This window comes from Corythoichthys intestinalis, chromosome 21 (assembly GCF_030265065.1).
Source record: "Corythoichthys intestinalis isolate RoL2023-P3 chromosome 21, ASM3026506v1, whole genome shotgun sequence".
NCBI lineage: Eukaryota > Metazoa > Chordata > Actinopteri > Syngnathiformes > Syngnathidae > Corythoichthys > Corythoichthys intestinalis.
This window is the reverse complement of record NC_080415.1, coordinates 9977867-10000000: the sequence shown is the minus strand read 5'-3', so window position 1 is coordinate 10000000 and position 22134 is coordinate 9977867. Positions and strand designations below refer to the sequence as shown.

General features: G+C 38.6%; 1 protein-coding gene across 6 annotated transcripts in view; it reads right to left on the bottom strand.

Annotated features, from left to right (window-relative positions):
- The window catches only part of arhgap17a (Rho GTPase activating protein 17a), a 74903-nt gene extending 59768 nt beyond the window's left edge, over positions 1 to 15135 (bottom strand). For all 6 annotated transcript variants that reach the window (XM_057825800.1, XM_057825802.1, XM_057825798.1 and 3 more), the window contains exon 1: positions 14634 to 15135. In XM_057825800.1, the coding sequence (XP_057681783.1) occupies positions 14634 to 14686 (53 nt within the window). In that variant the 5' untranslated portion in view covers positions 14687 to 15135. The remainder of the gene's footprint in view (positions 1 to 14633) is intronic.
- Positions 15136 to 22134: the final 6999 nt, after the last annotated feature.

The window sequence follows — 22134 nt, the reverse complement described above, 5'->3', positions numbered from 1 at the left end:
TGCATGTTACTCCACATCTTTACCAGTGAATTTGGCACCAGCGACATAATTTTCAGACAGAATTGGTAGGTTAAGCTCAGTAAACATCACGTTCTTACACTATTTACAGGCATCTAGCATGAGGGACAAACGCGAGTTTGACCCCCTTAGCAACAGTTGCTAACGTCATGAATATTAATGGGCAAAGGTGACGTGTTACGTGCGGTACCTTATTGGTGGTCTAGTGCCGTCAATGGCACTCAAACATGAGCATGCAAAGCCAGTTCTCCCAGTTTAAATAAATTGGATGTCTATTGTTGTCAGGCAGACATTGAGTTAAGAAAGACACTCATTACTTTTCAAGAATGTTGCAATTATGTATATAGTATAATGTTGCACTGAAATATTATCATAGCTGTGAGGAAGACAAAAGTGTTGATTATACGCCTCGATATGCTGTATTGGAAAGTTGGCCCTCTCCTGATTGTGAGGAATCATCAACCTCATGTAAAAAGTAACACTTGTGTGCACCATCACTCACCCCAAAAAAGAAAAAACTTAGTTGCAAGGGATATAACAGGCTGTGTGTTCAAACTTGACAGCGGACAAACGAAGGCAAACAAATAAATTGTTGAGCTGGCATCAGCTGACCTATGGTGGAAAGAAGCTGCCCCCAATAACAGTAAATTGAAGCAGTGGCGTGTTGCATCTGTCTAGTTGACTGCCAGTTGGGAACGGTAACCATGGCGATTTACTATCAAAGTGGAAGTGGAGTAAGAGAATACTGCCACCGGAAGCACAATAGAGCTTCTGTTAGCAGCCACTCCACACAATCAACGGGCTGAAGAGTAGGGAGGGTCTTTCTGTCTGAAACAGTTGGCAGCTTGAGGCACACAGTAATGGATACTGCACCTGGATGAAAGGGCTGGGAGAATAATTGAGTAACTCAGGCCATATAGTTTCCTCTAATGCAACATACTGTGTGAGCTACCCATCTAACAATCGACTTGTGGTGTGTAATCATCATGCTAATTGTTTTTGTGCAATGACAAATCGACTTATGGGTCAATGAAACAGTTCTGCATTATTCTACTCGACAATATATTCATACAAATATATCAAGAGGAAACATTTTCGACAGGATTCAGTCTCCTGTTTCACTTAGACATTTTCTAAAAACAAGCTGAGGGGAAAAAAAAAAAAAGAAAAAAATACTGGTAGTTGCAAGCCATCATTTCACTTACTACAACCCTTAGCAAAAAGTATGGAATCACCAGTCTCGGACGAGCACTCACTCAGACATTTTATTATGTAGAACAAGCTCAGATAAAAAGCTTGAAAAAACATAATGAATTAGTTTAAAAGTGCAGCTCTTTAGCATTCAGAAACACTAAAAAGTAATGAATGAAAAACATTGTGGTGGTCAGTAAATGTTACTTTTATAGAGCAAGTGCAGGGAAATAAATATAGAATCACTCCATTCTGAAGAAAAAAAATATGGAATCACTCCATTTTGAGTAGAAACTACAGTCACACCCAGTCAATTTCCTTTCCTTAATTGGACCACTGCCTCAGATTAGATATGCTGGTTAGTCAGCAGTTAAAAACAGTGCAGTTATCACACCTTTGAGGGCTGCTGGACCAAGTGAATTAACAAGAATCATGGCTCCAACAAGAGAGATGTCTCTTGAGACCAAGGAGAGGATTATCAAACTTCTTGAACAAGGTAACGCTACACGTATGGTTGCCAAAGGTGTGGGCTGTTCACAGTCAGCTGTATCAAAAATGTGGACCAAGTACACACAGCATGGCAAGGTTGTTAAAGTTAAGCATACTGGTAGACAAAGGAAGACATCCAAACATCATGACAAAAAACTAAAGGCCATATGTCTTGAAAACAGAAGATGTACAACAAGACAAATGTAGAAAAAATGGGAGGACGCTGAACTGTGCAAAATCGCCGAAAAGGAAATGGGATTTTCATACAGGAAAGTTAAAAGGAAACCATCATTGACACTTAAACCGAAAAGAACAAGACTGCAATGGGCTAAGGAGAGGCAATCATGGATTGTGAATGACTGGATGAAGGTTATTTTCAGTGATGAGTCAAGAATCTGCATTGGACAAGGTGATGATGCTGGAACCTTTGTTTGCTGCCGTTCCAGTGAGATTTACAAAGATGACTGCCTGAAGAAAACATCAAAATTCCCTCCGTCCTTGATTATATGGGGCTGCATGTGGAGATGGCTGTGGTTAAATCTTCAATAAATGCACAAGTTTACATTGAAATTTTAGACAGCTTCCTTTTCCCTTCAATTGAAAATACGTATGTTTGGGGGTAATGAAATCATTTTCCAAGATGACAATGCATCATGCCACAGAGCTAAAACTGTTAAAGCATTCCTTGGAGAAAGACTAATCCAGTCAATGTCATGGCCTGCAAATAGCCCAGATCTCAACCCTATTGAAAACCTGTGGTGGATATCGAAAAAAATGGTCTACAGCAAGGCTCCGACCTGGAAGGATGATCTGGCAACTGCAATCAAAGAGAGTTGACACCAAATTGATGAAGAATACTCCTCAAGTCCATGCCTCAGAGACTGCAAGCTGTCATAAACTCCAGAGGTGGTGCAACTAAATACTAGAGATGTGTTTTGTCATTTCTTTGTTTTTTTTCTCATGATTCCATATACAGTATTCTTCCTCAGAATGGAGTGATTCTATATTTATTTCCCTGCACTTGCTCGATTAAAGTAACATTTACTGACCACCACAATGTTTTTTATTCATTACTTTTAGTGTTTCTGAATGCTAAAGAGCTGCACTTTTAAACTAATTCATTTTTTTCCAAGCTTTTTATCTGAGTTTGTTCTACATAATAAAATGTCTGAGTGAGTGCTCGTCCGAGACTGTTGATTCCATACTTTTTGCTAGGGGTTGTAATTATAAATAATTTGCATCACACATAACAATGATCAGTGCATGGCACACGCGCCTATAAAATATTAAAACTACTGCCAGTGCGAATGTTTATCTGTTCTCCAAGGGGGGGGGGGGTTCAGTCATTCAAACTTTGGGTGACAAGAAAATGTTTGTGGTTCAAGAGCGCTCCCATTTTAATTGTCTTGGAAGCAAATAAAAAGATGCCACGCCTTACTGTTCCCATGGCAGTCTGGTGACACCCAAGAAAACACCTATTTTCTTTTTATTCAAATGTGACATTCAGGCAGGAGGAAGGCGCTCTTCAGACAATGACTATTTCAGATTGCATTACAATGAGCTTTGGCATCAGATGGGATAATACAATGAAACTATATTGAATGGGCAGGAGACAGATTTCATAGGACCAATGTTTGTGAGGATTGAGGATTACTGATAGTGTTGTACTGTACAGTATGCTGCATCCTGGACAAACAAACACTTAAAGGTGCTATGAAATGGTGAATGTAAAAAAAAAAAGAAAATCACTGCACTAATTAAGTCTGTTGTTATTTCAGGAGGTGATATATCTCCTCATAAATTACTGCCGATATGCGATATTATTGTCTTTTTTCTTTTTTCTTTTTTTTTTTAACAAATCTAACCACTAATGTGGTTATAATGCATCCTAATAGCTCATCCATTCAAATTCAATAAATTGTTATTTTGAAATAAAACACAAACCACATAAAAAATAATATCTAAAACAAAAAACACACAATGCATAACGAGTCTTTGAAAGCTAGCTAAGTGCAGTATATAAATTACGGGAGAAACCAATTGCCGTTTTTGTTCTTTGCCAATAAGAGCCCATCATAAGGGTTCATGTGATCCAAAATGACTGTCATTTGGTTCTGCAAAGAGCACATGTCAGCAAATTTGAAGCCAAATTATTCATTGCTAATCAGATTTTTCATAATGGGTGTCAAGATAAAAAAAAATCTTACAATATTTACAAAACAGGCAAGCCTGAACCTTCCTGTAGCAGCCTGCCTTCACGCTGCTCCAGGGTCTTTCCAGGGCCCTACAGTCAGTCAGCGGCGGCCACAGTGGCCCACATAGATGCCTGATCAAAATCTTTTTATGTCAGCTTACTTTCTTTGTTTATCGGCTAATGTTGGAAAAAAGTCCATATATCGGCCCCATATATCGGCCGGCCAATATATCGGTCAACCTCTAGTTGACAGAATGACAGATGGTCACAAGGTAACAGGAGAATAGAAAGCCTAGCTAGCTGAGAACATCTGCAGCTCATTCCATTTGGAGATTTTTTTGTGGGTGGGGCTAAGGCACCTGAGAAAGGAAGACTAATTAGCATCTAATTTCATTACTTACCCTTACCTATCACCTTTTTGGATGGATATTGTAAAATATTCTTAAAAATATGCTGTGCCATCATTTTAAAGTCACTTGCTGTTGTATTTCATATGATGATGATTGTTTCCACTTTTCTCAACAGTTCTTATAAGAAGTCTGCATTCTAACGATGTTTAGCTTCACCCATCCATTTCCAACCTATTATTAGGGATGGTGCCTTCCCCAGGAGGTAAAACTTGCACAAAGTCGATTGACTGTGTTCAGCTCCCTTCTGGTTTTAACATGATTTTATTGACAAAGACTAAAAAAAGAAACAACATTTAAATCCTGAGCTTGTGAGTTAAAACAATGACCATTTCCCACAGTTCCGCCTCACTGCAGCTCTAAATTAGGTTAGTGTATGTTTTACTAGAAGACCTGAAGTATCTAGAGCTTTCTTTCTCAGGACTTTACACCTTTACTCCCAGACAACCCGTGACACGATCCGAGCTGGCAGATGTTCTACAATACAAAAACTTTTTACAGTACTACAATTAGACCAATACGGATATACAATACGAGGCCAAAGAGTTCACGGAATCCCAACTGAAATAACCACGCTCCGTGTATGGATGACATGCAGCTTCGCTTCCACTTCAGTTTCATTCCCTGCATCAATCTTGTCAGCTCTCTGTCTCTCTCACTAGAAAGTCACTGGGAGGCAGTTTCCTGTTTGCAAAAAGAGCAGAATGCAAGATTTCCTCTCAGCGGCTGCATGCTGGACATAGCATTCTGCCTTCACACAATCACAGGAACCCAGGGGGCAGCTAAGACGGCCTTGCCGCTCCTTTCAGACACGGATATAGACACAGGCACCACATTCACCCAAAAGGTTTGCTCAATGCTCGTTCAAATCCAAAACAGTGATATACCAAGTAATGCATTTTTTTTCTTACACAAGCATGTGCACGTGTCTGCTTTCTACATCATTTTCTTTTCAGCTTTAATTTACAGCTGTTTTACGTTATGAAGGAAGGAATATTACGAGTATACCATCTGCAGGTTACTCTTAAAGTACTTGGTGAACACTGGAGGCAATGCCGTATAAGTGCAGCTCATGGTGTCCCAAAAAATAAAAGCAATGCATGGGGTTTCTAAATCAAAAGAACTGCAAATGTATTCTCTTAACTCAAATGTCATCCAAAACCAGAGTAGCACGTTACATTTACACCATTACATTTACTTGAGTAACTTTTTGAGAAAAATGTTCTTCTGAGAGTAGTTTTAATAAGCCATACTTTTTGCTTTTACTTGAGTAGATTTGTGAAGAAACACTACTCTTACTCCGCTACTTTGGGCTGCACTAGTCATTACATTTTTCCTCTTTTTATTCTACATCAGACATGTCCAAAGTCCGGCCCGGGGGCCAAATGCGGCCCGTGGACAAATTTCATACGGCCCCCAGCCTCTGTCATAAAATCAATAACATCTGGCCCGCACACAGACTTAAATTGGTCAGCAATACTGCAACCAGCATATAATGTAGCTTACACACGAAATGCTGCTCCTCATTTACCCACTAAAAGGCAGCAGCACTTTAACCCTTTATTGCCAAATGTATCACATTTGATCAACCTAAAATTTCATGATTTTCAGACTAATTTAGAATTTTTACATTTTGGGGAAAAAAAATGATGGATGCAAGTCAACACATGCATCTGCAGGTTCCATAAGAAAAAAACATCATTTAGCATGGATTATAGATATTAGAGCGCTGATTACACATATTCATTTTGACTTTTCTTTTCACAAATTTGAAAAAAAAGGTTTCATTAGGACCTTATTTTTCAAATTTTGGGATTCTCTGATAATTGCTTCATGTTGCAGGTATCTAAGGGCTAAGCAACATTACTCCGTGTGACCCTCTACTTCCAATTTTCTAAAATGGCGACAATCAACAAAAAAAAAAGTTGAATGACGGCCGACGCTTCAAGGATAGGTGGAAATTGGACTATTTCTTCACTAAAATACACAACAACTGTGTCTTGCTTCATTTGCAAAGAGACAGTCGCTGTTTTTAAAGATTTAAATGTGAGGCGATATTACCAAATGAGACGCGCTGACATGTACGACAAGATTATAAAGAAGATACGCAACGAGAAATTGCAGCAACTTGAAGCTAGTTTAATTTCACAGCAGTAGTATTTCGCAAGAACCCGAGATTCGAAAGAGAACGCCGCAAAGGCTAGTTGCGAGATTTTTGAAATTATTCATTAAAAAAATAATAAGGCAATGTGACAAATGGCTTGCTAAATTTTGCTTAAATATATTGTTCTACGTAACAGCCAAGGTCGGCCCCCCACATTTTTCCCACGCCAAATCTGGCCCCCTTTGCAAAAAGTTTGGACACCCCTGTTCTACATATTAGACTTATTCTACGTATTAGATTTCACATCTTTTTTTTCTTTGCCAACAGTGGCTCAACCAGTTTCACCAATGAGATGTCGCAACAATAATCAAGTGACTCCATTGTACCAATCAGACTCAAGCTTGCCATTCTATGATAACGCCAGTCTGATCAATCACGTGGCATCTTCAAAGCACCGTGAAGAAATTAGGTATTTGACACAGAGCGCCGCCGTGAACATGCGTTGAACGTAGCTATCGATTGATATAGGTTTTTCAGGACCGATACCGGTTATTAGTAGTTAGAGGGGTCTATAACCGATTTTTGGAGCCGATATATATTTGCAGTAAAACTGTAAAAATTGGCGTAGTAAAATTGAATAATGCAAACACTGAACTTCCTTGAAATGCCTAAAGCATATTTATTCAATCACACAAATATAAAATATAGCTCTTTAATTGCCTGAATTTCCTAGACTCGGGAACATCTCTTATAAAGTTGAATAAAAGGTGAAATAAATAGCCCTTTGAACATTTTCCACAGAAAATACAATACAACAAAAATATAGTGAGTTCTCAGGCTCAGCAGCACCTGTGGTAAAGTTAAATAAAAACTTAGATAATAGCTCACTGATTTTTTTCACAATAAATAAAATAAAATTTCAATATACAGTGAGGAAAATAAGTATTTAAACACCCTGCTGTTTTGCAAGTTCTCCTAGTTAGAAATCATGGAGGGGTCTGAAATTTTCATTGTAGGTGCATCTCCACTGTGAGAGAGATCATTTAAAAAAAAAAAAAAATCTAGAAAACACAATGTATCATTTTATAACTGATATATTTGTGTGATACAGCTGTAAATAAGTATTTGAACACCTGAGAAAACGAATGTTAATATTTGGAACAGTACCCTTTGTTTGCAATTACAGAGGTCAAACATTTCCTGTAGTTTTTCACCAGGTTTGCACTTTGCACACTCTGCATGAGGGATCTTGGCCCACCCATCAGTCAGGTTTCTGGGCTGTCGCTGACAAACACAGAGTTTAAGCTCCCTCCAAAGGTTTCCTATTGGGTTTAGGTCTGGAGACCAGCTAGGCCATGCTAGAACCTTGTTATGCTTCTAACTGAGCCACTCCTTAGTTTCCTGGCTGTGTGCTTCGGGTCATTGTCATGTTGAAAGACCCAGGCACGATCATCTTCAATGCTCTGACTGAAGGAAAGAAGTTGTTCCCCAAAATCTCACGATGCAGGGCCTCAGTCATCCTCTCTTTAATACAGTGCACTCCTGCTGTCCTATGTGCAGACCCCCCCCTACCCCACCCCCCCAAAGTATGATGCTACAACCCCCATGCTTCACAGTTGGGATTGTGTTCATGAGATAGTACTCATCATTCTTCTTCCTCCAAACACGGTTAGTGGAATTTTTACCAAAAAGTTCTGTTTTACTCTTATCTGACCACAAAACTTGCTCCCATGACTCCTCTGCACCATCCAAATGGTCATAGCCAAACTTAAGACGGCCTTGACATGTGTTGGTTTAAGCAGGGGGACCTTCCTTGTCATGCATGATTTCAAACCATGACGTCTTAGTGTATTACCCACAGTAACCTTGGAAACGGTGGTCCCAGCTCTGAGCAGCATCTTACATGGGTCTCCCCTCCAATTGACAATGACCGTCATGTTTAGCTTCTTCCATTTTCTAGGATTGCTCCAACAGAGGACCTTTTTTTCTCCAAGCTGCTTGGCAATTGCTCTGTAGCCCTTTCCAGCCTTGTGGAGGTGATCAATTTTGTATCCGGTGTCTTTGAAAAGCTCTTTAGGCTTGACCATGTTACAAGTTGAAGTCCTACTGATATATAGGGTGGGCAGGTGTCTTTATGCTGTTATCGAACTCAAACAAGTGCATCTGATTCAGGATAATGCATGGACCTTTAATAGCAGGCTCACAGGTCTTTCAGGGTCAGATTTCTAGCTGATAGACAGGTCTTCAAATACTTATTTGCAGCTGTATCACACAAATGAATTGGTAAAAAAATCATGCATTCTGACTTCTGGATTTTTCTTTTTAGATTATCTCTCTCACAGTGGACATGCACCTACGATTCCATGATTTCTAAGTGGGAGAACTTGCAAAATAGCTGGGTGTTCAAATACTTATTTTCTTCACTGTAACTGAAATAATGTAACTTTGTTTTAACTTCAAACAAAAACAAAAAGTACAGGTGTTCTCAGACTCAGCATTATCTCAAGTAAATGGAAATAAAAACTTGCTTCCAGAGATTTTATAAAGTAACAGTATTCAAAGTTCAATAAAATTTGTACAGGAAGGTGTCACATCAGTAGCTAACATTTAACCATCAGAGGACAGGGCAGGCAGGAGAGAGAGGCATGGCTGCATCTCAACCAAAATAACCCAGGTTTAAATTTATTTTTTCATGGTGACCGGTCAGAATAAAAAATATCCCTACACAAAAGCGCGGATTTTAATCCCTCTCTCTGTTTTTTATTTGGTGCCGATTGATCACAGAAAATCGGAGATATGATCCTTTACTTTTACAATAGGAAATATATTTTTTCCACTAGAGGGCACTCATGTTCTTTGGCCGAATAACGCTTCATTTCTGTAATTTTTTTTTTTCTCAAGCTAGAATTCAGTCAATGTTGTTGTATTTCTTTGGCTTAACGTGTAATATACTGTAATATGTTATAGTACAGTATAATAATAACAGTTCATATATTTAACTTTGCGCTGAGAAAAATTAACATTGTTAAAAAAATAATAAACATCTTAACATACAGTTACTCACAATGTTACTCATTACTTGAGCATTCTTTTCGCCAAATACTTTTTTTTTCTTGTACTTGAGTACATTTCTTGGATGACTAGTTTTACTTTTACTTGACTAATATTATTTTGAAGTAACGCTACTCTTACTTGAGTGAAATTTTGGATACTCTGCCCACCTCTGTCCAAAACTGGGGTATACACAGACATAGGAATGCATAATGATGAATTACTTGCGGTTTAAGGTTGAATATGGTGTCATTTTTAGGGAGGGAATTTTCTACATCAACGTCATGAGCAGTGACAAGGAACAAAATGTGGTACATTTTTATGTGATTCTCAAGTGTAAGGTGTGTACTAATGATTAAACACACAATGCAGTTGATTGCTCAATAATTTCCAGTCACCAGTAAATACTGTCTCTGTTTAGTGTACTGTAATTATCCAATATTGTTTGTCACAATGGCTGACAAGTTCAAAAGTGTTTACCGGTACAGTATATTTATATACTGTATACTAACTTTTGATAATCCTGTGACCAACGGGGAATCCAGAATGTATATCACCTTTTCCCTAAGTCAGTCGAGAATAAAATAAGTGGTACTGTGGTACTCAAAGCCATACCTCCCAGCCCAAATTTCGTGCATTGGCAGTCTAAATTGAGCAATATTGGATCAATCGTCACCTCAAAGGTGCACGAACAGTCAGTATCTGTTTTTGTGCTTGGTGAGTGTATGCCATTGATACATTTTCTTTCATACTAGTCAACAATAGTGTCATGGATCAACAGGCTACAATTGCGCACATGGACAAAATTAAAGCTTGAAATTGCATTGTACCCTGCAGATATAAGACACCCTGTGTGAGAATTACTGCAATAAAACAGCCGCAGAACATAGCACAGCCTCCTTAATGTTTCAAAGTAGGCACTAACACTTTAGTAGTGTTAAACATAAAAGTAATTATACTTTAAACCTCAGAGAGATACAAGACATAGAACATTCTTCCAGAAGTGTTGCAGTTTGGCAAATTCCAGTTTTGATTTCTTATTATTGAATGATTTTGAAAATTGTTGGTCCGTTGTACTCCTGTTCAAGTGGCCATTCTATTGAAAGTCAGCATTTTAGCAGTGTCATTTTTGGGAAATATTGTCACGATGCTTCTTCGTACATGAGCCAAGTCAAAGTACCGAAGAGACATGTTTTTGGAATTTGGGTGGCAAGCACAACAGAACCCCCACTAGGCATGTGCCAAAATGAGATTCTGACGGTATGATAATCTTAAGCAAAAATACCACGTTTTTTACAGTATCACGGAATTGCAATTACAGCTATAAAATGTGTTACTTTGAGATATCTGGAATAGAAAAAAAAAAATCTGACATTTTTCCATACAGGAATTTTCAGGATTTTCCCCCCAAAACATATTAGCAAATTGGAAGATAAGTATAATGTTACGTTAAAATGATCTTTTTTTTTTTTAATTTAATAAATGCAGCCATTTAGGTGTGCGTAAACCTACAGCCAAGCTCAACATTACTACCATCAGAACGAAAATAATTGAATTATTTTCCATTAAAAAGCACGTGTGTATGACTAGTATCATGTTTACATTATACACACACTCCCTTTCTCAGCACAGACAGTTGCAAGAGAGAAAAAAACACATGTTTTACCACCACTAGACACACTAAACATGATGGAGTTAACTCTCATAGCTGGTGGGAAACGTTCATGATAGTGTTTACTAGAGGTGGGGCATCTAATGATTCTATTACAATTCAGAGGCTACGATTTGATAAAAATCGATTTTTGATGAAACAATAAATAAAATACTCAAGTCCCCATTCTGTATCAGCAGCTTTAAACTACATCCAATTAATTTAATGAAGTGAATCAACCGCTAAAGTTGTTAAAATTGCTCCCGTTATTCCATAGTTTCCCTTCTGTGTACTTTCAACATGTGAAAGTTTTAAAACTGTTTCATTATTTAAAGATAGGCAAAATCTTGACTTGAATCTATTTAGGATTATTTTCGATAAAAAGTTTATAAGGTTTGCTACAGCAGCCTTCCAGGGAAGTCTACTTCTTTAAGATGGCGGCTGTTTACAAACGCAGGCGAGTCTGTCATTTCGCATCTAGTTTTCTATACATGTGCTAACGCATTAACGCAGTTGAGTGTCATTTCACATCTAGTTCTATAGTCATGTGATATCTACTGAAGCATTATATGGGTATAGTTTGTAGCAGCTGTCGGCCGCAGTCAGGTATTATTGTTTTTTATCTAGCGGCATGAGTTGAACATGATATTTACTTTCGGTCCGTTCCTCATTGCGTCCCGAAGACCACGCTGACTGTGTTTTAGTTCCGCTTTACCTGGTATAATTAAATAATCGGAATTTGGATGTTTGTGAATCGTTCTCGGATCTACCACGGCCAAATCGCGAATAATCTAAAAATAAGAAATTTCGCATGCCTCTCATGTTAACTAACCTTTAATTTGGTATAAATGCGAAATCATATTGGAGGTATTGCCTCCTCAGCAGCCACCCTCCGCAAACATGTTTTACATGTCAGTTGACCCTCCTCCTATTAGCCGCGGCCGTCTGTAACTTTTCTGTAGCCGAAATATTCCCATACCAGTTATTTCGTTTTCTTCAATTGGGGGAAAAAAGTTCAGGAGTTTCACCTCCTCCAACTATCGTGTAGCACAGCTGACTCACTGACACTGAGCAACAACCGTAGGGGGAGCGTTGATCCTTGCAGCTGCAAGCGAAGGATTTCTCCCTGCATTTTTGGGACATAAATAATAGCTAATACTGTATGAGAAAAAACTTTTGCGGTATTGAAACCTTGAGATTTTCCATCCCATGTTATACCTGGAAACCGGTAATCGGCAAATGTCTATATATACAGTGATATGAAAAAATACAGTATCTCAACCTTTTGGAATTCATCACATTTCTGCGTAAAATCACCATCAAATGTAATTTGATCTTTGTCAAAATCCCACAGATGAAAATACAGCGTCTGCTTTAACTAAAACCACCCAAACATTTATAGGATTTCATATTTTAATGAGGATAGCATGCAAACAATGACAAAAGGGGCAACAATAAGTAAGTGACTGCCTAAGGAGACTTAAAGAGCAATTGAAACCAATTTTTACCAAACATTTTAAGTCAGGTGTGTGCCCAATCACTGATGAGTGGTTTAAAGCTGCCCTGCCCACTATAAAACACACACCTGGTAAGAATTGTCTTGATGAGAAGCATTGTCTGATGTGCATCATGGCTCGGTCAAAAGAGCTGTCTGAAGACCTGCGATCGAGGATTGTTGATTTGTATATAGCTAAGAAAGGGTACAAAACAATCTCTAAAAGTCTGGATGTTCATCAATCGACAGTCAGAGAAGTTGTTTACAAATGGAGAGTTTGGCACTGTTGCTTCTCTCCCAAGGGGTGGCTTTCCACCAAAGATGACACAAAGAGTTCAGCGCAGAGTACTCAGAGAGGTTAAAAAAAGAACCCTTGAGTGTCTGTTAAAGACTTACAGAAATCACTGGCACAGCCCAATATCTCTGTGCACACATAAACTATATGTAAAACTATGACCAAGAATGGTGTCATGGGAAAACTCCACGGAGGAAGCTACTGCTGTTTAAAAAAAAAATGTTGCTCGTTTAATGTTCGCAAAAAGGCACTTGGATACTCCACAGACGTTTTGCCATAGTATTTTGTGGACTAATGAAACCAAAGTTAAATTGTTTGGGAGTAACACACAATGTCATGTGTGGAGGAAAAATGGAACAGCTCACCAACATCAACACCTCATCTCCACCATGAAGCATGGTGGAGGGAGCATCCTGATTTGGGCCTGTTATGCTGCCTCAGGGCCAGGACAACTTGCAATCATTAATGGAAGAATGGATTCAAAAGTTTATTAGGATGTTGAGGTCATCTGTCAGACAGTTGTAGTTAAAAAGAGGATGGATGCTGCAACAAGACCAAATCCAAAACACAGAAGTAAATCCACTTCAGAATTGTTTCAGAAGAACAAAATACACGTTCTAAAGTGGCCAAGTCAAAGTCCAGACATGAACCCCATTGAGATGCTGCGGCATGACCGATAGACAGCGATTTATGCCAGATATCCCAGGAATGTGATTGAACTACAGCAGTTTTGTTGAGAAGAATGTGCCAAGATTAGTCCTGATCGATGTGCCGGACTGACCTGCATCTACAGGAAGCATCTGGTTGAAGTTATTGCTGCCAAAGGGGGGGGAACAAAAAATAAATGTTACTTACTTCCTTATTTTTGCCCCTTCTGGCATTGTTTGCATACTATCCTCATTAAAATAGGAAAACTTAGAAATGTTTGGGTGGTCTTCGTTAAAGAAGACACTGTTTTTTCATCTGTGTTATTTTGACAAAGATCAGATCACATTTGTTGGTCATTTTAGGCAGAAATGTGAGACATTCCTGAAAGATTGATACTTTTTCATACCACTGTAACCAATGCTGGAGTACAAAAATCCATCAAGCTTTTGCAGGATTTATTGTGTTTTGGCACTGGAGAAACCATAGCAGGACAACCCGAGAACTGACCAATAATAAAGTACTGCTCCTGAATGTCAATCAATGGGCACATGGAGACATGCTTTCACACAAACATTCCCAACCACAAACAATTCTGTATTTTCTCATGCATGTTTTTGGAATGTGGAAGGAAGCCAGAAGTCCTTAGAAACCCCAAGCATGACTATACACACGCCGGAAGGCGCCGAGAATCAAACCCCAAACCCCAAAAGTGTTAGGCAAATTAACATTTCATAGTGAGTGGTTAGACACCATGATCCTGCTGTCGCTCCCTTCCAGATGGTACCATCACTGACGCGTCGGTTCGTTGACGACATCATTGCCACTGACTCTTAATGAATTCCTAGTGGTTTTAAGCCAATCACTGAAAAGCAAATAATGACTATATTAAAGATAACACTCCTCGTCTCCGTTCATGTGACACTCATTTCGCAGCCCCACAGCAAGAACTGACTTGGTGGAAAAAAAAGTCATGTCATGACACAGTGAAGTGAACACCATAAAAAGTCATGAAAACGAATCCGCGAGGCCAGAATACAGCAGATAGTTGCAATTTTGTTCAGAATTAAACAATGCACACTGCGATACTTGCCTTCCAACTGTTTGATTGGCGAGCTGTTTCATGCGATTAAACTGCTTCTTCATTTTCGGTTCCGTTCCAGTCGAGTCCTCCGAAGTTCACACTTTTAAAATAAAATGCTGACTTTGGATTGTCATGAAGTTCGCACAGCTTCTCCCCGTTTTTAACGTTCCCAGCTGTCGTTATGACAGAAAAAAACATGCGCGAGCCATTTGAACCTAAAGCCAATTAACTAATAGTTGGTTGCTGCTAGCTTTTAAGTTAGCCTTTTCCAAGTGGAAATATCTTCAGAGAGGTGCTACGGCATGGTCCACCAACTTGCTTTTTGCGATATTTCCCAGTTTCACCGGCTCCAGGCGCCCTTTCATCACTCTTCACGGGGTAGGACGATCCCCGTTCGGTGTTTAGTTGGTGACACCCGTTGGCCGACGTGCTAACGCCGAGTTAGCCGTGTTGGGAGTCGGATAATCCTTAGCAGCGCTTTCTCTCTGCGCAGAGGAGAGAGTGAACGGCAACTAGGCGTGCGAGGGAAGAGAGACACCCATTGACAGAAAGAGAGAGAGTGAGCGAGCGAGAGAGTATTATATCATCTTCCACATTTCTCAAACTTTTATTTCAAGGATTCTACATATTATGAACAATGTTTCGATATTTATTATCCACATTTCAAAGGCTCTGTTTTCTCAGAACACCTCCCGGCATAAGCGGATTTTGAGGGGGGACAGGGGGCCAGCCCCCCCCCCTGGTGGCCAAAAAGTGTCCTTGCATGAAATTGACTTTCCTATATATAAAAAAGTTGTAAAGCAATAAAACTGCAACAAAAATGAAATAAATGAACAAAAAAAAATATTTCTTTTAATGGGTCAAAAAATTTTTTTTTGAACAGATCATGTGACTAGCACCTTAGACGGTCATTTGCTTTGCATATAATTAAAAAAAAATTAGGGGAGGGCAATTTTATTTTTCAAATGATTGTTTTCTTTGATTGAATTTTTTTTTTTTTTTTTTTTTTTTATTAAGGCAACTTTTTGGGGGATTAAATGATTCAGATACAAATGTCCTACCCATAATATGGCACAAACACAAAAAGGATTGCTACAATCAAAGAAAACTTTTTCAATGAAAAATTAAGTGTTCAAATGGAAATTTTTCAATCTCAAATATTTTTTCGCATTCAAAACGTTTTCTATGATTGATTTTTTTTTTTAATTGAAGTGATTCTTCTTTTTGAAAAAATATATTTTTTAAGCAATTTATTTTTTGATTTAATAATAAAGACAAAAATGTCCTAGCCAAAATGTGGCCCAAACACAAATCAACATTACTTCAATCAAAAAAAGTTGCTTCTATAAAAAAACCTTGACTCCAATAAAAAAAAATTTAAATCAAAGAAAAATAGCTTTCACGTGCTTTTTTTTTTAGTTTCTAATTTATTTTTGAATTTTAACACTTTTTTTTTGATTGAAGCGACTTTTTTTCATCGAAAATATATATTTTGATTGATGCAACATTTTTTTTCTTTTATTGAAGCAACTTTTTTTGATCGAAAAATAAAGACACAGATCTACCTCCATATGGCTTCGCCCTGGGGATACAATTTTTGACCAGGGTAACTACACTGGCACGACTCCGGCGGGCGTACCATATTCAAAGGTTGACCATCTTGGCGAAAAGTATTGCCTAAGCAGCCTGATTTAGAATTCCCCTCAAGAATGATGGGAAACAAAAAACACTCATTGTCAACTTATTATTATAAATATTCTTGTAAATTCATTTTATTGCTGACACTGCATTTCGGGGTCATCAACATGTTGTGCCCCCCCTGCGCCAAAAGTGAAACTCCGCCTATGCTTCCCGGCCAGACAAAAATCAATAATGATAAACCATTAAAGAGAATTTGACATTCAATGATAACAATTTTTTTGGCTCCCAAGACTGTGGTAGAGTGATCCCTCGTTTTTCGCGGTAAATGGGGACTGCTTGCCCCCGCAAATATTGAAAATCTGCGAAGTAGAGGCAGAGCTTATTTACATTAACTCATTCACTCCCAGCCATTTTCACCGGAGCAAGGCCCTTCGCTTCTGGCCGTTTTTCGGGATTTTGACTGATTTTGCAAGGCCCACAGAAAATTCTGTTCTACTGCTATATAAACATGGAACCCACCAAAAGAAAGATTAGACCCTCATCTTTCAGCAGAAAAAAAGTTAGTTCATATTTTTTTCCATTCTTTAGAAATCAACATTAGAAATTAGCTTAGTTTGAGCAGTTTTACAATTTCTGATGAGAAAATGGAGAAATTGAGCTTTTTGTGAAAGCGTACATTTTAAACCTAACTTTGACTTTAACACAGCTATTTTTTGCTTCAGTTACATCCCAAACATCTGAATAATGTTTTCCTGTTACAAAATAAAATAAACAACAAGACAAATAGAGCTTTTGATAGCAAAGTAACAATTTATTTACACATACAGTGGGGCAAATAAGTATTTAGTCAACCACTAATTGTGCAAGTTCTCCCACTTGAAAATATTAGAGAGGCCTGTAATTTTCAACATGGGTAAACCTCAACCATGAGAGACAGAATGTGGGGAAAAAAAACAGAAAATCACATTGTTTGATTTTTAAAGAATTTATCTGCAAATCATGGTGGAAAATAAGTATTTGGTCAATACCAAAAGTTCATCTCAATACTTTGTTATGTACCCTTTGTTGGCAATAACGGAGGCCAAACGTTTTTTGTAACTCTTCACAAGCTTTTCACACACTGTTGCTGGTATTTTGGCCCAGTGTGACTGACTGAGGTTGTGGACAGGTGTGTTTTATACCGATACCGAGTTAAAACAGGTGCCATTAATACAGGTAACGAGTGGAGCCTCGTTAGACATCGTTAGAAGAAGTTAGACCTCTTTGACAGCCAGAAATCTTGATTGTTTGTAGGTGACCAAATACTTATTTTCCACTCTAATTTGGAAATAAATTCTTTAAAAATCAAACAATGTGATTTTCTGATTTTTTTCCCCCCATTCTTTCTCAAATGGTTGAGGTTTACCCAAGTTGACAATTACAGGCCGCTCTAATTTTTGATGACGCTGTTCCGGCCACGACAGCCCGTTAAACTTTTCCCTCATCACCGCCTGTCTCATGAAGATGAATTTTTTTGAGTCTCTTGCGGGCTCTGCTCGCAAGCAGCACGGACCCAAAGGCATCGTCCGCTGCACTAGTGGTCCCGGTCGTTCTGCTCGGTTGTCCAGCGCCTGGCATCCCGGGCGTCCTACCGGTTGTTCTGCTCGGTCGTCCGCCTCCTGGCCTGTCTTCCGTCGGCGCCCCAGCCGTGCGGCTTGGCCATATGTTACCATTGAATCGGGTTGCGGGTCTTACCAAATGCGGTACTGCCCTCCAGTGGCCTTTTCCCCTTTTTTCCCCAAAGTACAATTTAAAACCAAAAAAACCCCTTATAGACAAAATTCTTGAGCGAAATATGGGCGGCGCCATCTTGGAAAATTTCTGCTAACAACTTCTGGTTTAGAAAGAACAACATGAATTGCGATTTAAGTAAGCAGTGTGTTGACAAAATGAAAACTGCAAAATCAAGCCAGAGGAACCCACGGAATCTCCAAAAATGGATTCAGCATGACGTAGATGACACGTAGACGAGATTGTATGATTGTTCTTATCACTTCGTTGATCATTCATGGACAAAATTACCGGTATAACCTTTCAGCCTGTGTTGATGTGAGGTATAGATTGAAACGCCGGCCACTTGAATGACCAAAATGAGGTGAAATTACAAATTATATTACATTTGTCGAATGCAGAAGGGCTTACATGGATTTTGTTGTTACAAGGAAATACTACAAGGTATGTACATATAAACAAAAATAGTTTGTCATTCTTTTTTATTGCAGATATTGATCGCAATGAAACATCTGAACAACATAATTCCATTTCTTCTTTTATTTGTTGACATGTTGTCCTCCCCTGTCGTGATGATGGCAGGTGGATGCAATATTTCCAAATTGTCTTTTTTAAGGGATTTTGATGAGTAATGTTACTCCAGCTCCACTGTTGTTTTGGATGGAGTAATTCTAAAACAGAAGTTGCCTGCAGACATGCGGAAGTACCTTGGAAACGTGTCTATATGTTTTTATAAATGGCTTAAAGCTCTGCAAATGTATTAATTGTGATATGAATGAGATACAGTGGTACCTTGACATACGATCGCTTCGACACACGATCTTTTCGAAATCCACCGTAAAAAATTTGACTCGCCATTTGTTTCTACATCCGACAACATTCTCAAAAAACGACGATTAATGACAGCGCAGCATTTTCCTTCTTTTCCCGCCAGACGGACAAACGGCGGATTTTCTTGGAGAGAAATATACATGGACACCAAGAAGGTTAGTGCAGGTGGTGAAGAAAGGAAAAAGGTGACACTTACTATTGAAATAAAGATGGAAATGATAGAAAAATAGGAGCGTGGTGTGCGCGTCCGTGAACCGGCTCGACAATACAGCCATAGAATGTCTATGATCTTGACGGTCCTCCACTGACCTCCGTTCGCCATTCTTTATAAATTAAGGTGACAATTATTATTGTGGAAACATCACCAAAGAAATTGCCAACTTTGTCAGGTTTTTAATCATTCATTTCACAGCTTGTGCAACACAACACACCTACTGTCCGCAGCAGTTGACGCCAACAACAGCATTAAAAGAGAAAGTAAAATCTCTGCCACACCTTTCTCTCTGTTACGTCAGCCATGCAGTGCGTTCAGGTACAGCACGCAAAACATCACCGACACATTAGAACCCAATTCATTACATCATGACAGGAATTATTACTATTATATACGTTGTTATTATTATTAGTCTGATTTTTATTTATAATTAATTTGTTTTGCGATTGTACCAGCGGTATTTCTTAAGGTTTTACTGTAGGTTTTTGGGCTTTGGAACGAATTAAAGGAATTATAGTGTATTCTTATAGGAAAATCCTGCTCTACGTACGACCATTTCAACTTAGAATCAAGGTCCTGAAACGAATTAACTTTGTGTGTAGAGGTACAACTGTATATGAAAAAGAAAACAGTTATTTTTACGTGTATACATGTGTGCAGTATATAAATTCAATACTAAACTACGGGATGCTCACTTCAAGACTCAACTTTGGGGCCATCAATGCATCGTGGATTTAACAAAAAAAAAAAAAAAACATATTTTGAGTTCTCAGATAATATGGGGGAGCCGATGATATCGGCCGATAAAAACATTTTAAAATGAAATCGGATAATATCGATATCAGTTTTTCATTATCGGTTTTGGGCCTATATGCATGTTGCCTTCAAAGTGAGTGTAGAAGCCTTCTGCCTTTGCACAAGGGCTGGTCACAGCTTAGCATAGCAGTTATGCTTATTTAACTATAGATGTCTCCAAACTCAGATGCTTGGAATTTGTTATTCGAGCATTAGCATTATTAGAACATCCAGTGGGGCATCACAGTATAATTAGTCATAATACAGTATGTTAAGTGAATGATTGTATATATCGGTATCACTTTGATATGGTATCAGATTTTTTAAATTGGACAACATCGGGATAAAAAGTAATCAGACAACTCTAATTAATACCACACTTTACACTTTACATTACACTTTATTTACATCTGCATATGTATGCACAGTTACACGCAAACACACTTATCATATGAGATAGAGTGAGAATGAATGTTCAGTACGTATCATTTATATTATTTATACATTATTTTATGTATGTTATTCATATTATGAATATTTCTTTACATGTTTCCGATTATTCTTTAATGTTCTGATGATAACATATCCATTTATAGTGTTTTACAGTGCCTTGCAAAAGTATTCGGCCCCCTTGAATCTTGCAACCTTTCGCCACATTTCAGGCTTCAAACATAAAGATATGGAATTTAATTTTTTTGTCAAGAATCAACAACAAGTGGGACACAATCGTGAAGTGGAACAACATTTATTGGATAATTTAAACTTTTTTAACAACTAAAAAACTGAAAAGTGGGGCGTTCAACATTATTCGGCCCCTTTACTTTCAGTGCAGCAAACTCACTCCAGAAGTTCAGTGAGGATCTCTGAATGATCCAATGTTGTCCTAAATGACCGATGATGATAAATAGAATCCACCTGTGTGTAATCAAGTCTCCGTATAAATGCACCTGCTCTGTGGTAGTCTCAGGGTTCTGTTTAAAGTGCAGAGAGCATTATGAAAACCAAGGAACACACCAGGCAGGTCCGAGATATTGTTGTGGAGAAGTTTAAAGCCGGATTTGGATACAAAAAGATTTCCCAAGCTTTAAACATCTCAAGGAGCACTGTGCAAGCCATCATATTGAAATGGTAGGAGCATCAGACCACTGCAAATCTACCAAGACCCGGCCGTCCTTCCAAACTTTCTTCTCAAACAAGGAGAAAACTGATCAGAGATGCAGCCAAGAGGCCCATGATCACTCTGGATGAACTGCAGAGATCTACAGCTGAGGTGGGAGAGTCTGTCCATAGGACAACAATCAGTCGTACACTGCACAAATCTGGCCTTTATGGAAGAGTGACAAGAAGAAAGCCATTTCTCAAAGATATCCATAAAAAGTCTCGTTTAAAATTTGCCACAAGCCACCTGGGAGACACACCAAACATGTGGAAGAAGGTGCTCTGGTCAGATGAAACCAAAATTGAACTTTTTGGCCACAATGCAAAACGATATGTTTGGCGTAAAAGCAACACAGCTCATCACCCTGAACACACCATCCCCACTGTCAAACATGGTGATGGCAGCATCATGGTTTGGGCCTGCTTTTCTTCAGCAGGGACAGGGAAGATGGTTAAAATTGACGGGAAGATGGATGCAGCCAAATACAGGAACATTCTGGAAGAAAACCTGTTGGTATCTGCACAAGACCTGAGACTGGGACGGAGATTTATCTTCCAACAGGACAATGATCCAAAACATAAAGCCAAATCTACAATGGAATGGTTAAAAAATAAACGTATCCAGGTGTTAGAATGGCCAAGTCAAAGTCCAGACCTGAATCCAATCGAGAATCTGTGGAAAGCGCTGAAGACTGCTGTTCACAAACACTCTCCATCCAACCTCACTGAGCTCGAGCTGTTTTGCAAGGAAGAATGGGTAAGAATGTCAGTCTCTCGATGTGCAAAACTGATAGAAATACACCCGAAGCGACTTGCAGCTGTAATTGGAGCAAAAGGTGGCGCTACAAAGTATTAACGCAAGGGGGCCGAATAATATTGCACACCCCACTTTTCAGTTCTTTATTTGTTAAAAAAGTTTAAATTATCCAATAAATTTTGTTCCACTTCACGATTGTGTCCCACTTGTTGTTGATTCTTGACAAAAAAATAAAATTTTATATCTTTATGTTTGAAGTCTGAAATGTGGCGAAAGGTTGCAAGGTTCAAGGGGGCCGAATACTTTTGCAAGGCACTGTATATACACTTATTGATTTTATATAC